This window comes from Danio rerio, chromosome 12, assembly GCF_049306965.1.
Source record: "Danio rerio strain Tuebingen ecotype United States chromosome 12, GRCz12tu, whole genome shotgun sequence".
NCBI lineage: Eukaryota > Metazoa > Chordata > Actinopteri > Cypriniformes > Danionidae > Danio > Danio rerio.
In genome coordinates, this window is record NC_133187.1 from 3080001 (window position 1) to 3096317 (window position 16317).

The window sequence follows — 16317 nt, forward strand, 5'->3', positions numbered from 1 at the left end:
ACTCACTTAATTAAAGTGAAGTCAACTAGTCACAATAAAAGCAATGGGGTTACTTCGTTTTTTCAAGTAAATTCAACTAATTACTTTAAAAGGAACAGGTTTACTTAAGTAAAGTCAACTAAATTTAAAAGCAACGGATTTATTAATTTTTTCAAGTCAACTAATCGTTTTATTAGCAACATGTTTACTCACATTTTTTAAAGTAAAACCAACTAATAGATTTAAAAGCAATGTGTTTACTCACTTTATCAAGTAAAGCCAACTAATCGCTTTAAAAGCAACAGCTTTAATCACTTTTTTTCAAGTGAGGTCAACTAATCACTTTAAAAGCAATGGCTTTACTCACTTTTTCAAGGAAAGTGAACTAATCGCTTATTAGCAACATGTTTACTTACTTTTTTTAAATAAAATTATTTTTGCAAGTAATGTCAACTTATTAACTCAATCAACAGATTTACTCAAGTTTTCAACTAAAGTCAACTAATCACATTAAAAGCAACAGGTTTACTCACCTTTTCAAGTAAAGTCAGTTAATTGCTTTATTACATGTTTACCCACTTTCTCAAATAAACCCAACTAATCAATTTAAAAGCGATGGGTTTTATTTTCTTTTTTCAAGTAATGTCAACTAATCATTTTTTAAAAATCTGCTTAGTTTTTTAAATAAAGTCAACTGATCATTTTAAAACCAACAGGTTTACTCACTTTATTGAGTAAAGTCAACTAATCGCTTTATTAGCAACAAGTTTCCTCACTTTTTAAAATTGTCTTCCAATCACTTTTCAAGTAATGTCAACTAATCTCTTAAAAACGCAATGGGATTACTCTCTTTTTTCAAGTACAGTCAACTGATCTCTGTAATAGCAATGGGTTTACTTACTTTTTTCAAGTAAAGTCAACTAATTACTTTAAAAGCAACAGGTTTAATTATTTAAGTCAACTAAACAATTTAAAAGCAACGGATTTACTCATTTTTTCAAGTCAACTAATTGTTTATTAGCAACATGTTTACTCGCCTTTTTAAAGTAAAACCAACTAATCGATTTAAAAGCAATGTTTACTTACTTTATCAAGTAAAGTCAACTAATCGCTTTATTAGCAACGTTTACTCAGTTATTTAAGTAAAGCCAACTAACCGCTTTAAAAGCAACGTTTACTCAGTTATTTAAGTAAAGCCAACTAACCGCTTTAAAAGCAACGTTTACTCAGTTATTTAAGTAAAGCCAACTAACCGCTTTAAAAGCAACGTTTACTCAGTTATTTAAGTAAAGCCAACTAACCGCTTTATTAGCAACGTTTACTCAGTTATTTAAGTAAAGCCAACTAACCGCTTTATTAGCAACGTTTACTCAGTTATTTAAGTAAAGCCAACTAACCGCTTTATTAGCAACGTTTACTCAGTTATTTAAGTAAAGCCAACTAACCGCTTTAAAAGCAACGTTTACTCAGTTATTTAAGTAAAGCCAACTAACCGCTTTATTAGCAACGTTTACTCAGTTATTTAAGTAAAGCCAACTAACCGCTTTATTAGCAACGTTTACTCAGTTATTTAAGTAAAGCCAACTAACCGCTTTATTAGCAACGTTTACTCAGTTATTTAAGTAAAGCCAACTAATCGCTTCAAAAGCAACAGCGTTAATCACTTTTTTCCGAGTCAACTAATCGCTTTTCAAGATGTCAACTAATTGCTTTTAAAGTAAAAGGATTAGTCTTTTTTCAAGTAAAGTCAACTAATCACTGTAATAACAATCAGTTTACTTACTTTTTAGATTTTAGAAGTAGATTCAACTAATAGCAGTAAAAGCAATGTGTTTACCTACTATTGTCAAGTGACGTCAACTAATCGTTTTATTAGCAACATGTTTACCCACCTTTTTAAGTTAAACCAACTAATCACTTTAAAAGAAACAGGTTTACTCACTTTTGAGTAAAGTAAACTAATTGCTTTAAAACCAACATTTACTCACTATTTCCAAGTAAAACCAACAAATCGCTTAAAAGGAACGGTTTTACTCACTATTTTTCAAGTAAAGTCAATTCAAGAGTTCACACTTAGCTGAACATGGATTATAAAGCTTGTTTGGCGTGCTGTCCCGAGAGAGAGCCCTGAGCGCATAAGATCCTCGAGCCCGGGGCTCCCTCCCATTTGCAAGGAGGGAAGTTTGAGCTTAGGTAGATCTGGAGAACTCCCCTGCTGTAGTAGTTAATGAACAGATAGTGATCGCTCTTTAAGAGATGACTACTGACTAGAAGCATGTCTATGGTGCCGATTTGGATTAGTCAATTAATTTAAGTTGCATGTTTTTGGACGGTGGAATGAAACCGGGGAACCCATGCGTGCACGGGGAGAACTTGTAAACTCCACACAGAAACGTCGGCTGCCTTGGTAAGGACTAGAACCAGTGACGTTCTTGCTGTGAGGCAACAGTGCTAACCACTGAGCCACCGTGCCGCCCATCTAGGAAACGAGGAGGAGTAGGGGTGGAAGGGGGGATTCTTCAAAACAAAGATGGCTGTCATATGGAACTTGGGGTATTTATAGTGGCTTAGGAATTGTCTGATTGGTCAATCATAAATTAAATAATGCTAGGCCAGCTGCAAGCAATCATAAGCACGTGATCCTCTCGAAATTACTTTAGAAAGAAACTTCACCTAATTGATATAAAAGTGTTGGAATATCTAGCCAATTCCATGTGTGTTCAATAAGAAAAGGTCTGGAGAGTGTTTTCTTCAATGCCAGAAATATTGGTAGTTTATCAGATACTAATGAATAATTCGATGACAGAGCTCTGGGTTACATTACCTCAATGCAATACAAGAATTACATTCAAGAGGTTCGCAATTAGCATACATTTCCCTGACTCCCACATATATACACAACTGATATTAACTGGTGGAGTTTTGGTGTAACGTCACTCATCAGTCATTCTGCAGTCCTTTGGCTCTTGTACCCCCAGACATACTTCCTCTTTCTGCAACCCTTCTCTGCATACCAGAACTGAACAATTATGTGCATCTTTAATATATTTCACAACTTCTACAAACATCATGACAACTTGTGACATGTCTAGACTTATTCTTATTCTGCTTTTTCCACTTGTCAGCATGTTCCTTAAAAAAAGTATGCAGCACAGTAAAAAAGAGAAGTGTGTCTGGCCGATATTGGCCCGTTTCAACTGAGTGGTACGGTACGGTTTGGTTTGGTACGCTTTTATGGTCGTTTCCACGGTCAAAAGGCGTACCGAACCAATCTGTACCGTACCACTTTTTTCGGGACCCTTTCGAAAGGGTCCCAAACTGCAGAAAGGGTCCCAAAAGGTGGAGCTACACGCGCAGCTGAACGCTATTGGTTTACAGATGATATGTCATTCGTAGACGCAACAAGCCAGAATGTAAACAAAGGACCCGCCATGTTTAAAATACACAGCGAGAGATTACAGCATACCTATAAATGCATATGCAGCCATGGTCGATCCTGCAAACAAACCCTGTCGTCGTCATGATAAACAGCCACAAAGCCATGGAGAAGAGCAGATTCACCCTGTGCCGCGTAGTTTTTAACGAGCCAGTCTGAAGCCCGATTGGTTTCGCTTTCTTTGCGTTCGCCGCGCGTCTCTATCTAAAATAACAAACTTCTTGATCTGATAATAATAACATGCACTTGATTATTGACAAGCTTTGGAAACCCGATCCTGTGAGAAGCTGACAAACGCGAGAGACACATTCAGAAAGAAAAGGACAAACGCGAGAGTGGAGCGCGGCAAAAAAAGGCCAAGCCAACGAGCACGTTATTTCTTCAGCAAACGTGAACAAACTGCCTTGTTTTAATCTTTATTATCACCTTTTGGACTAATATGTACTGGGAATGATGGAATGACTCTCTAACAGAGGCTTCATGTGCTGCTGAAGATTACAGACACAGATGAGAGGTTTACTCTGACTGTAGGCTATACTTTGTGTTGTTTTGAACCTAATTAACGACGAAATGTCTGCTGTGTGTAGTTCTTCTGTAGTTGGTAACATATCGGAGACTGTAAGGGTCTGTAAGTGTTCATATATGTTCATTTATTTATTTATTTAATATAATTATAGACGTTACAGTAAGCTATTTCGCACCGTCATTGATCTGCAGTTATAATCAACTCCAGAAAAGTTATAGAAAAGTTAGTAATAAACATTTATACACAAGTATTTGTGTGTGTAAAGCATCTGTTTTGTGAGAAGTGCTTTTCATATGATATGCGAGCGACCGGTGCAGCTTTATTGTAGACATTTTCTCAAGCGAAAATGACGTCGACTGAAACTTTGTCATACACCACGCCCACCAAAAGGGTACCCTTGGTAGTGGAAACGCAAGCCTGATAAAGGCGACCCATACCGACCTGATCCGTAACGAACTGTACCAGTCAGTGGAAACGAGCCATATGTGTTATAATACAATAGAAAAGATTGATAAATCTGTTGTCAGTCTAAACATTTTTCTAATAAATAAAAACACAAAAGTAATAAATTAATAAAATATATTCCTTTTTTTTCCAACAAAAGCAATGAGTTTACTCATTACGCACTTATTACAGTGCACATAATGAGTGATGGCAAAAACAGACTGACCAAAGGATTCAAATAAAACAATGATTTGCTTAATTCCTCATCCTCTCTGGTTTATGTCATGTTGATCATTGTGGAAAGTCCCACAGTGTATCGCTTGAATACTAAACTAAAAATAAATATTATGCAAATCAGCCTCAAGATTGCTCAATTTAGCCTGGCATCATTGCTTCCACTTCTGCTTTCATGTGGCCCAGATACTTTCTGGGAAGAGGTAGCCTTGGGTAGTGATTCAGAGCCAGTCTACCAGCCCGCAGCCTGCTGTTTAATAGCGGAATATAACAAAGACGCTGTCCGAGGGAATGCTTAGCATGCTATTTTCACTGCAGACTTCAAGCCAGACATCCACAGGGGAACTTTTCAGAGTTAGAGCCATTTTTGGAGGTTCCTGAATGAGTTTGTGCATCCGAAATTGAACATTCTGTCATCATTTCACTCACCTGTGTTGTTTCAAATCTGACTTTTCTTTCAGTAAAATACAAAAGAAGAACTTTTGGTCTTTATAATGGACAAGGGATGGTGCCATCATCTCCAAATTCATAGATTTGATACCAAAAGAAGGCATGAATTACGATGCAATATAAATAGTTTAGGACTAAAACATACATAAATATAAACAATGCAAAGTCCTGGGGTCCGTTCTTCGTACGTGGATTACTCAGTTAGCTGGATTTGGATATTGACGATTTGACACGATCCAGGATCGTTTCGTTCTTCAAAGCTGATCCGAGAGTTGTTGTCATGGCAACAATTCTGCTAGGTCAAACCTGATCGGGAGCAGGTTCAATTCATATAAACAGGATTAGATCGGCTCAGTTCGAGCAAAGATAATACAGAAAGTATGTTCTGAATTCTGATATTTTCTTACAGTAGTAGTTATATACACTTGGGAAAATGGTACATATTTTTAACTAATATATATAAAGTTATAGTCATTAATAAAATAAATTAAGTTATACATATTAATAAAACTTATGCAATCTGCACCCTCGAGATGAAAGTACAAAGACTGCCATCTGGTGCAAAGAGAAAACTTATTGATATGAACTTTTTAGATCGCTTTAGTACAAATTGTGTATAATAGAAATGCACAATATGTGACTTTTTTTTAAAGCAATAATACATTTTAGCAGTCATAAACATGTGTTGATGGTTAATATGCCGATGATTTGATGCTTCACAAAAGTTGCAGACGCCTTTACCAATATGAAAACGCTTTTGTAAACAACCAGTTATTCTTTACACCGATTAAAAAACGGCTACTACAATAAAGAAAATCTTCTCTAAATGTAGAACTAAATACACTGATTTGCATTGAAATACATGATGAATACTCGACACATGAAAGTGTGAAGCCTGCAGCTCACAACAAATGTGGAAAGTTATTGCGTGTCATATTTAACAAGCCGTTTGCTGCTAATTTGATGTCATTTTGCTCACATGGATAATTGAATATTAATCAGATGATGTCATTACGCTGCTGTGCCGTCAGCCAATCGTTGCATTGCTGATCATGATTTCGAGGATCGATAGATCTGTCCTTCACAACACACGCAGCGATCTCAGATCAGTTTATCCAGACATTCTAATCTGATTCATGAACTTGTTTGAAGAACCAAATTAGCGAGAGATCAGTTATCAAGATTAAAAGATCCAGGATCTGCCAAATAATCTTAGATCATTTAAGCGAGGTACGAAGAACGGACCCCTGGCTAGGTCAGTTGGTAATTCTGTGTGGAGTTTGCATTGCTCCATTTTCCCCACAGTCCAAACACATGCGCTATAGGTGAATTGAATAAGCTAAGTTGGCTGTAGTGTATGAGTGTGTGTGACTGAGTATGTATGGGTGTTTCCCAGTGCTGGGTTGCAGGTGGAAGGGCATGCACTGCATAAAACGACCCCTGATTAATAAGGGACTAAGCCGAAGGACAATGAATGAATGAGTTTAGTGATTTTCCTTTTTGGGTGATAATTTTAAGCCGTCAGGTCACTTGTATATAATGAAAGAAATTAAGTGCCATACAAAATAACATAAGATATTTTTTGTATTTGACCGTGCCATTGACCAACTAAAAGCTGCTCTAAAGTCCAGCGCAGAGCAGTTTAGTTATGCACCTATGTGGGTCCAAACGCTTACACATTGCTTGTGGTTAGCATTTTTAGCATGTGGTTAACATTTTTTTGCGTATTTTTAGCATGTTTTTAGCATGTCAGAAGCATTTTAGCGTGTTTTAGCATGTTTTTGCGTGTTTTGAACATGTTTTAGCATGTTGTCAGCATCTTTAGCATGTTTTTAGCATGTCAGTAGCATTTTAGCGCGTTTTAGCATGTTTTTGCGTGTTTTGAACATGTTTTAGCATGTCATCAGCATTTTTTTGCGTGTTTTTAGCATGTGGTTAGCATTTTTAACGTGGTTTTAGCATGGGTTAGCATTTTTAGTGTGTATTTAGCATGTGGTTAGCTTTTTAGCGTATTTTTAGCATGTCGTTAGCATTTTTAATGTGTTTTCAAGCATGTGGTTAGCATTTTTGCGTATTTTTAGTGTGTTTTTAGCATGTCGTTAGCATTTTAAACATGTTTATAGCATGTAGTAAGCATTTTTAGCGTGTTTTAGCATGTTTTTAGCATGTCGTTAGCATCTTTAGCATGTACACATTTTTGCACTTAATAAATTAAATTAAATTTGTAGGGTAATTAAAGTCTCCAGTGGAGTGTATTCAACACCGTTTCCTTATCCTCAAAAGTAAAGAGGCTTGTTTCGAGTCCCGGCTGGACCAGTTGGCATTTCTGTGTGGAGCTTGCATGTTCTCCCAATGTTGGCGTGGGTTTCCTTCAGATGTCCTTCAAGTCAAACACATGCGCAATAGGGGAATTGAAAAAACTAAATTGGCTGTAGTGTATGAGTGTGTCTATGTCAATGAGTGTTAAGTACTGGGTTGCGGCTGGAAGGGTATCCGCTGCGTAAAACATATGTTGGAATAGTTGGTGGTTCATTCCGCTGTGGAATGTGACTAAGCCGAAGGAAAATGAATGAATCTAATATTTAATCTATTACCGCAATCTCCATCAACAATCTCTGGGCGCATATCATGGTCTGCCGTACTTCATGACTGTTTTGAAGCAACAAATCATAGTTTTGAGTCCTGCAACTGTTGTTTAGCTTAAGATAACCCAAGCATTGAGTCATCTGTTTTAAAAGAGCCAGAATAACAGCTGTAGGGTGCCAGTGCTTCATAAATGTCAAAGCTTTATCCAAGAGCCATGTCGAGTTTTTCCTCTAATACACCCAAATTCAGCTCTACCTACTGGTAAAGCTCCTGGAACAGTTTTAGGAGACATGCATTCCTGGTTAAACGCTATCACACACCACAAATCTCCTTCCTGGATGCCGACCAGAAACTGCTGTGAAGTTTACACAGGGCGTTTAAAGCAAAGGGGATATGCAGAACTTGTGTTTTCAGACCTGCGCGAAACCGAAAGACTAAAAAAAAGAAACTTAATAGCTTATTCTAATAGACTCAAAGGCAACCTATTATGCAAAAATCACTTTTATTATGGGTTTAAACACAGTTGTGTGGCAATGTGTGTGAATATAACCAGCCTCTAAAGATAACAATTAATCAATTCTATTTTTTCATAGTCACATTTTAATCGACATTCTCCTATTGTACGTGTCATTAGAGAGAAAAAGCCCCGCCCATTAGTGACCATGTCTTGCTCATTGGCATAAACCGCCCTGAGACATATGCAGCCATCCACCATTAGAGTTTTGAATCTGCTGCTATGCTGACACATAAGCATTAATAGCTCCTCCCTTTTCTGAAAAGAGCACAATCTCATGAATTTAAAGCGACAGTCACCAAAACAGCACAATTTGGATCAAAGCCTAAAGGGGCAGATTCATACAGTTATAAAACATTATTTTTGTCATATTTGATGCTGAAACACTCTAGGGACATCAGAGACTTAAATGACATCTTGTAAAAGATGCATAATAGGCCACCTTCACAAGTTAAATGTACAATAGTGGCTTACATACAGGGCTCTATTTAATGATCTAGGCGCAAAGTCTAAAGCGCATGGCGCAAAAAGCATTAAGAGCGTGCCTGAATTCACTTTTGCTATTTTAAGGATGGAAAAGGACTCTATGAGCACTGGTCTAACAGGGCTGTGCTTATTCTCTTGATGAGTTCTGGGTGTGTTTTGAGCATAACGTGCATTAAACCAATCAGAGTCTGGTCTCAGCAGTCAGTTGCGTCGTGCCATTGCGCACTTGCTATTTACATGGCGGACTTTGTAAGTGGACAAGCTGAACGCTTCACTAGCAAGAAAACCGCTAAACAGAGCATCTGCAGCACAAGGATAAAGAACGAGCCTCCACCATTCGGCCTCTTTACTTTTACTCTTTACTTTACTCCTTTACCTTCATAGACATGAAAACTAAAGACATCCACTAGCCTACATATTTAATTTTGTTTGTTAAGCGCAAAGATTTGCTTCAAAACTATTTCTAAATTCAGTTCTAATCTCCAGCAAGCAAATAAATGAACAGTAATAACGAAGTGTGCTCAAAGATGTGTGTTATATCCAAACACATGTCCTGTTCTTATGCCCCATATACTGATGCAGACGTCTTCAAAAACCCACAGCTAGACAAATTTAAACATGTGTTTATTAAAGCAAATATAAATCTGCATATAATAAATCATACGGCTAATAATAATAAAATTATACTAATGCAGATTGTCATGAATAAACTGAAAAAAGCCCCCCGAGGTGAAGAAGGCATGGAGGCAGTGCTTTTTAGATTGATGTAGAAAATAATAATTTTGGTAATATCCATTAATCCTTTTTCATTTGTAAAGATATTTGTGTTGTTCTGTACATCCTGTGTGTAGTAAGCAATGTGTAAACATTTAAGGCGCACAACTAACATGCTCTGCGCTGGATTTTAGAGCAGCTTTTAGTTGGTCAATGGCATGGTCTATTTCAGTTCCCCAAAATAGCATCACAAAAACTTTGCGGTGGTCCCCAACCACCGGGCTGCGGACCGGTACCGGTCCGTGGAACAGTTGGTACCGGGCCACATAAGAAATCATAAAGTATTTCTGTAGAAAATATTCCCCGCGACTTGGTTTCTTCCACTCACCCCCGCCATCTCACGTGACATGGACTATGCCAAAATCCACCACGGAGCGGGAAGAACTCTCGCTAGAATATCGCGCAGTGGTGGTTGTTGATAGTTTAAAGTTATAAAACAGGTATTATAGAGTGCAAATCAGCAGATCATTTAAGGACTGTGCATATATGTGTGTGTGCATCGCTAAGTAAGTACCCAAAATCATTGCAATATGTATCTATATAGAGTTTCACATAATCATACTCATTAGGGCTGTAACATGCCAATGCATACATTTTATTCGTCTATACGGTAGGGTTGTGCCGATAGACGATACTATCGTCTATCGACGATAGTCAGCCATATGGACGATAGCTAATAAAAATGACGATAATACGGCTTATTTTCTAGTTGTTGTTTTTTTTTTTTCAAAATTATTATTAGGCAGTTAATATTATCAAAGTACAATTCATTGGCCCTTGCATATTTCACACTGTCATCGTCGCGTAACCTTCACCCACCTGACACCAGAGGAATATATTTTAAAAATCATTCATAAATTTATCAGTGTTAGGCTAATATACAAAATTATGTAATAATATATAATTTTTGTTATTGTATAGTTATGCTATTTTTGTTGTAGGCTATAACAAAAATACTAAAACAAAACGAAAATAATGCACTTTTGCCGTTTTTTTAACATGGTTAAAATAACTGTACAATGTCTCTTTATAACAAGCAGGCTTGACATAATTTGTGAAAGAAGGAAATTTAGTTTTAAAGTCGCTTAATATGTTTTTCAAAGAGGAGTGATTCTCTTTTAAAAATCGTCATATGCATGCAAGCCGCAAATGTATGATGCGTATTCAAAATAAATGCACAATAATCAGTCGGCTATGAAAATGAAAAGGTTTATTTCAAACTCTAACTTGTTTAACATATTTAACATAAAATAATGTTTATCTTGTTGCTAATAGCCAAACACGTTTCAATAAACAAAATGCAAAAAAAAAATTTAAATAACCAAGAACTAAAATAATGCAATAGTTACATTGCTTGCAGATTTAAAACAATATGACTGTTTACGATGCAAGAGTAATGCTTCCGTCTACAGATTTTTTGCCAAAAAAACAAGTTGGTTAACTTTTTCTGGTTTGAGTAGGCTGCGAAGTGGAGTGATTATGTTACCGGCTGCGCTAAACACGCGCTCTGAAGGGGTGCTAGTTGCGGTAACACACAGGTATTTTTTTGCCAGGTTTGCCATTAAAGGAAAACGGCGTCTATTTTCTTTCCACCAGTCCAGTGGCTTGTCATCACCATCAATTACTTCCTCTTGTAAGTAAGACGTGATTTCAGATTTTGCGCGCTGGTCTACAGGTGTGGATGTGGACACAGACGGCTTTGCTCTCCCAAGAAGACGACCCAGTGTTTTGATCCTCTTAGCCGGCTGATTCTCACTTGATGACGTACCTGCCGCATCTTCTTCCTCTTCCTCCTCCACTCTGATGGGTACAGGTGGCATATTCCAATATTCCACCATCTCAACCTCAAGCTGTGATTTGATCACATCAAGTTGTGCGGCATCGATGTGGTCGCCCTTATAGCGTGGGTCAAGGAGGGTAGATTTGCGCATTAGTTGGAGGGTACTGTCGTCATATTTCGAGTCGAGTTTCTCCAAAATCCGCCGTTTAATTCCTGCCGTTATCTCCACATCAGTCTCCTCCTCCTTCAGGATATCCTTTGTTAGCTGCAGCATGGGCAGCAGAGATGAGACTGTCACGTAATTTTCAGCTGATAAAATATCAGTAAATTCTGCGACAGGCTTCAACCCATCCCTGACAGCCTCTAGTACAGCAATGTCCTGCCAGGTCACGTTTGGGAGTGTTCCACGACGGCTCTTGTCATCAGCAAAAACCCTTTTGATGGCAGGAAGCTGTTCCAGAACTCTTACTACCATGGCATATGTTGATCCCCAACGAGTTGTACAATCCTAAAATATATTAAATGACAATTATGCGTCGATTGTTAATGTGATCACTTATTACACTGTAAAAAGTTTTTCAAGCAGTCCCTCACCCAATTAATAATTTGTCTTCAATTAAATTTGTAATTATTTGTTTTATTTTTCAAGTAATATATTTTTAGTTTAAAAAGTTGCTCAATCTAAATATTTTTTATTAAGAACTCAATTAATACATTTTTTGTTTTGACGAATATACAATTTTTAGGTTGGATATTTTGTACGCGCATGCACATTATACACACTCATCACCACCAGCCAGTCAATGGTCCGTGGTCAAATCGCAGACGACGCACTGGTCACTTGTGTGGATGTGTGGAAGTAAAGTTTAAGTTTTTAATAAATATCGATGTAATCAAAACTATTGATGTCTTTTTGTATGATTTGGTCAAATAATAATTATTTACAAATTTACAAATAATAATTATTTACAAAAAAAATCCAATTTTTAATTGAAAAAAATCTAATACATAGGCTATTTCTAAATTAGAATTTTTTGCTTTGATTACATCTAGGCTATTTCTTTTTGTTTTTATCAAAAACACAATTTAAACATTTTTACTTCATTCAACAAGAAAAATGTATAGGCCTACATTGTGCCAACTGCCAAGTTATATAAAATAGTTTTCTTAGATTTATAAAATATTGTTTAGGTCAAGTTACTTATTTTTCATTGACTAAAATGATAAAATATAGATGTGAACATTACCTTAATTTTTTTAGTTAGCCTAGATCAACAGAAATCTTTTTACAGTGTATAGCCTAATTAAATAATATTATATTTGATTTACAAGCATTATTTCTAGTCTGACAAAAAATACATTTTTTCTTATTTTTCACTAAGATGGTTGTGCCACAAGATAAATATTAAGCAAATAAAATATAATAATTTCTGTACCGTTATCAGCATACGTTGAGGTAAATTTAGCTGTTCCTGCGCCTTGCGGAGCTCTTGTCGCCTCTTCCAGCTGTGAGAAAATGCCCCGTTAATATTGCGACAGATTCCAAGAGCGCGATCAGTTTTTGTTTTCTCCTTTTGTAGAGAATAATTCACTGCCACATTCAAGTTATGGCCAAAACAGTTCAGCCATGGCCATCCGAGCCTTCGTATGGCCGCAACAATATTGGCCCCGTTGTCAGTTGTAATGCATGAAATTTTACTCGGTTCTATGTCCCAATCTTGCATGGCATCTGACAGCGCCTCAGCCAGTACCTCTGCAGTGTGATTCTCCGAAATAAATGTTGTTTCCAGGCATTTTGCTTCGAGCTTCCAATCTTCCGAAATATAATGGACTGTCACAGACATATAGGGGGTCATGTTTATGCTTGACCACATGTCTGTGGTCAAAGCAACAAAGTTAGCAGCTTTCAGATCTTTAGCAATGATGTCCCTAGTTTCATTGTACAAGTTTGGGATAGCTGTTTCGGTGAAGTACTTGCGCCCAGGCAGCTCGTACTGTTTATCAAAGGTTTGGAGCAGGTCTTTAAAGCTTGCTTTCTCGACTGTATGATAGGAGACCATTTCCTTCGCAATGTACTTCGATACAGCTGCAGTGCACTGAGCCCACCTTTCACTGTTTCTTTTATACTTTGTGCTTTTTGAAAAAGCTCCGATGATTGATGGCTGACTTCGATCTTTGCTAATCGTGCCTTCTCTTGGCGCTAGTTTAGCAGCCTCAGCAGGGTGGCGGCTACGCAAATGTACGTACATGTTTGTGGTTTGTGATCCTTTTACCGGCACAACCTTCGAGCAAAGTCTGCAAACTGCCTGCGTGACATCGGCGGGTTCACCTTTTTCATCTGGTGTAAACCCGAAATATTGCCAAATAGGCGATGTGGCATTTTTCTTTCCCACCAACTCCATCTTCCTTGTCAGAATGATAGACGGTCCTCATTTCCCATGTGTCATTTCGCGTGATAATTAATAATTACGTTAATATTAAAATAAAAGTGTAAATTAAAAAGAAAAAGTAGACTAATAAGTAAATAAATGGTCTTATAAATAAACAAACAAATAAATAATCAAAAAATTGCCCCTCCCCCCGATACTATCGTGTATCGGCGATCTTACAGGCTGACGATAGGACGACATGACAATGGGCATTATCGCGCAACCCTACTATACGGTTGTATTATTGTTCGTCAGTTGAAATGTTTGGCACAGATGTAATGTATTTGATGCATATAAACCGTGATTGAAACATAATCAGACCGCGATAGTGCAACTAGCGCATGCGCACTGAGTTGATCATGATTAACCTGGATGCACGAGCGCAGCAGCTGTGTTCACGTGAAGTACCCCCCTCCTCCCCCAACCCGGCCCACACCGGTCCGTTGTAAAATTGACAACCGTTGACCGGTCCGCGGTGATAAAAAGGTTGGGGACCACTGCCTTAACACACCTCCTTTTCAGACCAGCACATCCATGAGTCCACAAAGTGGCGCAAATGAATTTACTATTTAAACCACAAGGTGCAAAATGTGAAAATTACAGTTGCGCTGGTCTGAAAATAGCAACAAATCACGCCAAACACGTCTTGCTTCTTATTGGGCCAAATGTATGATAAGACCCAGACACTGGATATCCAAAATATTGCTCCAAAATATTGCTAATTTAAATATTGTGTGATGATGCAATCTTGAATATAATGTGGAAAGTTTTCGCAGTTGTTTAATGCCTGTACTCGATTGGTCAGTTAGACCCACGCTTATATTTAAATACTCTTTTACAAAACCCCGCCTTCCAAAGTCATGTTAGCCAATCCAGTGCTTGCAAGCATGAATGAGTGATATGATTGACGTGATTCTGTAATTTAATGTATATTGTAGTGTTTTCACTTTCTGAACACATCAGCAAGAAGGTTGCAGGTTCGAGTCTTGGCTGGGTCAGTTGGCGTTTCTGTGTGGAGTTTGCATGTTCTCCCCCTGTTGGTGTGGGTTTCCTCCGGGTGCTCCAGTTTCCCCCACAGTCCCAACTAAAATTGACCATGGTGTATGAGTGTGAGAGTGTATGGGTGTTTCCCAGTACTGGGTTGTGGCAGGAAGTCAAAAGTCAGATTTGAAACAGATTTGGATGCACAAACTCTAAAAATGGCGCTTACTCAGAAAAGTCTCAAGATCTGACTATTCAGACAGCAAAGCATAAGACAGAAAGAGCTTTTCAGTGCTGTCTAAAGTCATTACCTGTCGAAACTACTGATCAAAAGCCTAATCCAACTGTTTTATTTTGTAGGATGCTTCAATGTTACATTAATTGCATTTATGTATGTTTTTAATCCAAAATGACTCATACTGCATCAAAAACATTTTAGTTCAGGCATACTTTGGGTATCAAAACTATAAATGTAAAGTTGATAGCACCATCCCTTGCCCATTATATGCTGAAAAGTTCTATTTAAAACAACACAGGTTGAGTAAATGAGGATCAATATTATTTTTTTTAGTATTCAAACTCATTCAGGAACCTCTAAAAATGGCGCTAACTCAGAAAAGACTCAAGATCTGACTATTCAGAAAGCAAACCATAACACAGAAAGAGCTGTCGAAAGCCATTACCTGTCGAAACCTCTGATTAAAAGGAGTTTGCTGTTGAATGCTAATGATTATGTTTGAAGAGGTCCAGCAAACGTGACTGTGGGATTAGGTTTGTGTGCAGTCAGCATTACAGTTCCTCCCTTTCCTCCTGCTCTGTAATGTTTGAGACATGGTAAGGATATTATGGTGACGTTTCCCTGACACTGCTCTTTTAACTGCTCCTCTGGGTCTTCAAACATCTTCTAGAGCTGTTTAACAGAGCTCCACTGTGTTTATAAACAGCCTTAAAGGGACAGTGCACCAAAACCGGTTTAAGTTTCTTCTTCTGTTAAACACAAATGAAGATATTTTGAAAAATGTCAGATATCGGTAACCATTGACTTCCGTAGGATTTGTTTTTTTCTATGGATGTCAATAGTTATAGGTTTTTTTAGCTTTCTTTAAAATGTCTGCTTTAGTATTCAGCAGAAGAAAGAAACTCATAAAGGTTAATAACCACTTGAGGGCGAGTAAATATAGTAAGTAAATATTCATTTTAAGGTGAACCATTCATTGAAAGGGATAGTTCAGTTAAAAATCAAGATTTTGTGATTCTTTACTTTTCCTTGACTTCCCTTGACTAAATAAAAAAACAACTAAACAAAATAAAAGATAAAAGCAAAACAAAACAAAAAACACAAAAGAAATAAAAAACAAAAACCTAAAAAAACAACATCTAAAGAAAACTACATAAAGCAAAACAAAACATAACAGAAAAAATAAAGCAAAGAAAAACAAACAAAAAAATTAAAAACAGAAAAGAAATAATCAAAAACAAACAAAACGAAACAAACACAAAACACAAAACAAAAAATAAAATAATCAAAAACAAAAAATATCACAAAACAAAAAAACTAAACAAAACACAAAATAATCAAAAACAAAACAAAATAATAAAAAACAAAACAAAATAGTAAAAAACAAAACAAATATAATCAAAAACAAAACAAAACAAAATAATCAAAAACAAAACAAAAAAAATAATCAAAATAGTAAA

General features: G+C 36.9%; 3 protein-coding genes across 6 annotated transcripts in view; 2 read left to right on the forward strand and 1 right to left on the reverse strand.

Annotated features, from left to right (window-relative positions):
- Positions 1-16317, forward strand: part of frmpd2 (FERM and PDZ domain containing 2) — a 423788-nt gene that overhangs the window by 152485 nt on the left and 254986 nt on the right. The window lies entirely within an intron of this gene.
- antxr1c (ANTXR cell adhesion molecule 1c) overlaps positions 1-16317 on the forward strand; it is a 67393-nt gene that overhangs the window by 6100 nt on the left and 44976 nt on the right. The window lies entirely within an intron of this gene.
- On the reverse strand, positions 10047-15896 carry LOC141376733 (E3 SUMO-protein ligase ZBED1-like). The gene is made up of 2 exons (XM_073918025.1): positions 12646-15896; positions 10047-11717 (listed from the first exon to the last, which is right to left on the reverse strand). The coding sequence occupies exons 1-2, from the start codon at positions 13609-13611 to the stop codon at positions 10836-10838; spliced, it is 1848 nt and encodes a 615-aa protein (XP_073774126.1). The 5' UTR covers positions 13612-15896; the 3' UTR covers positions 10047-10835.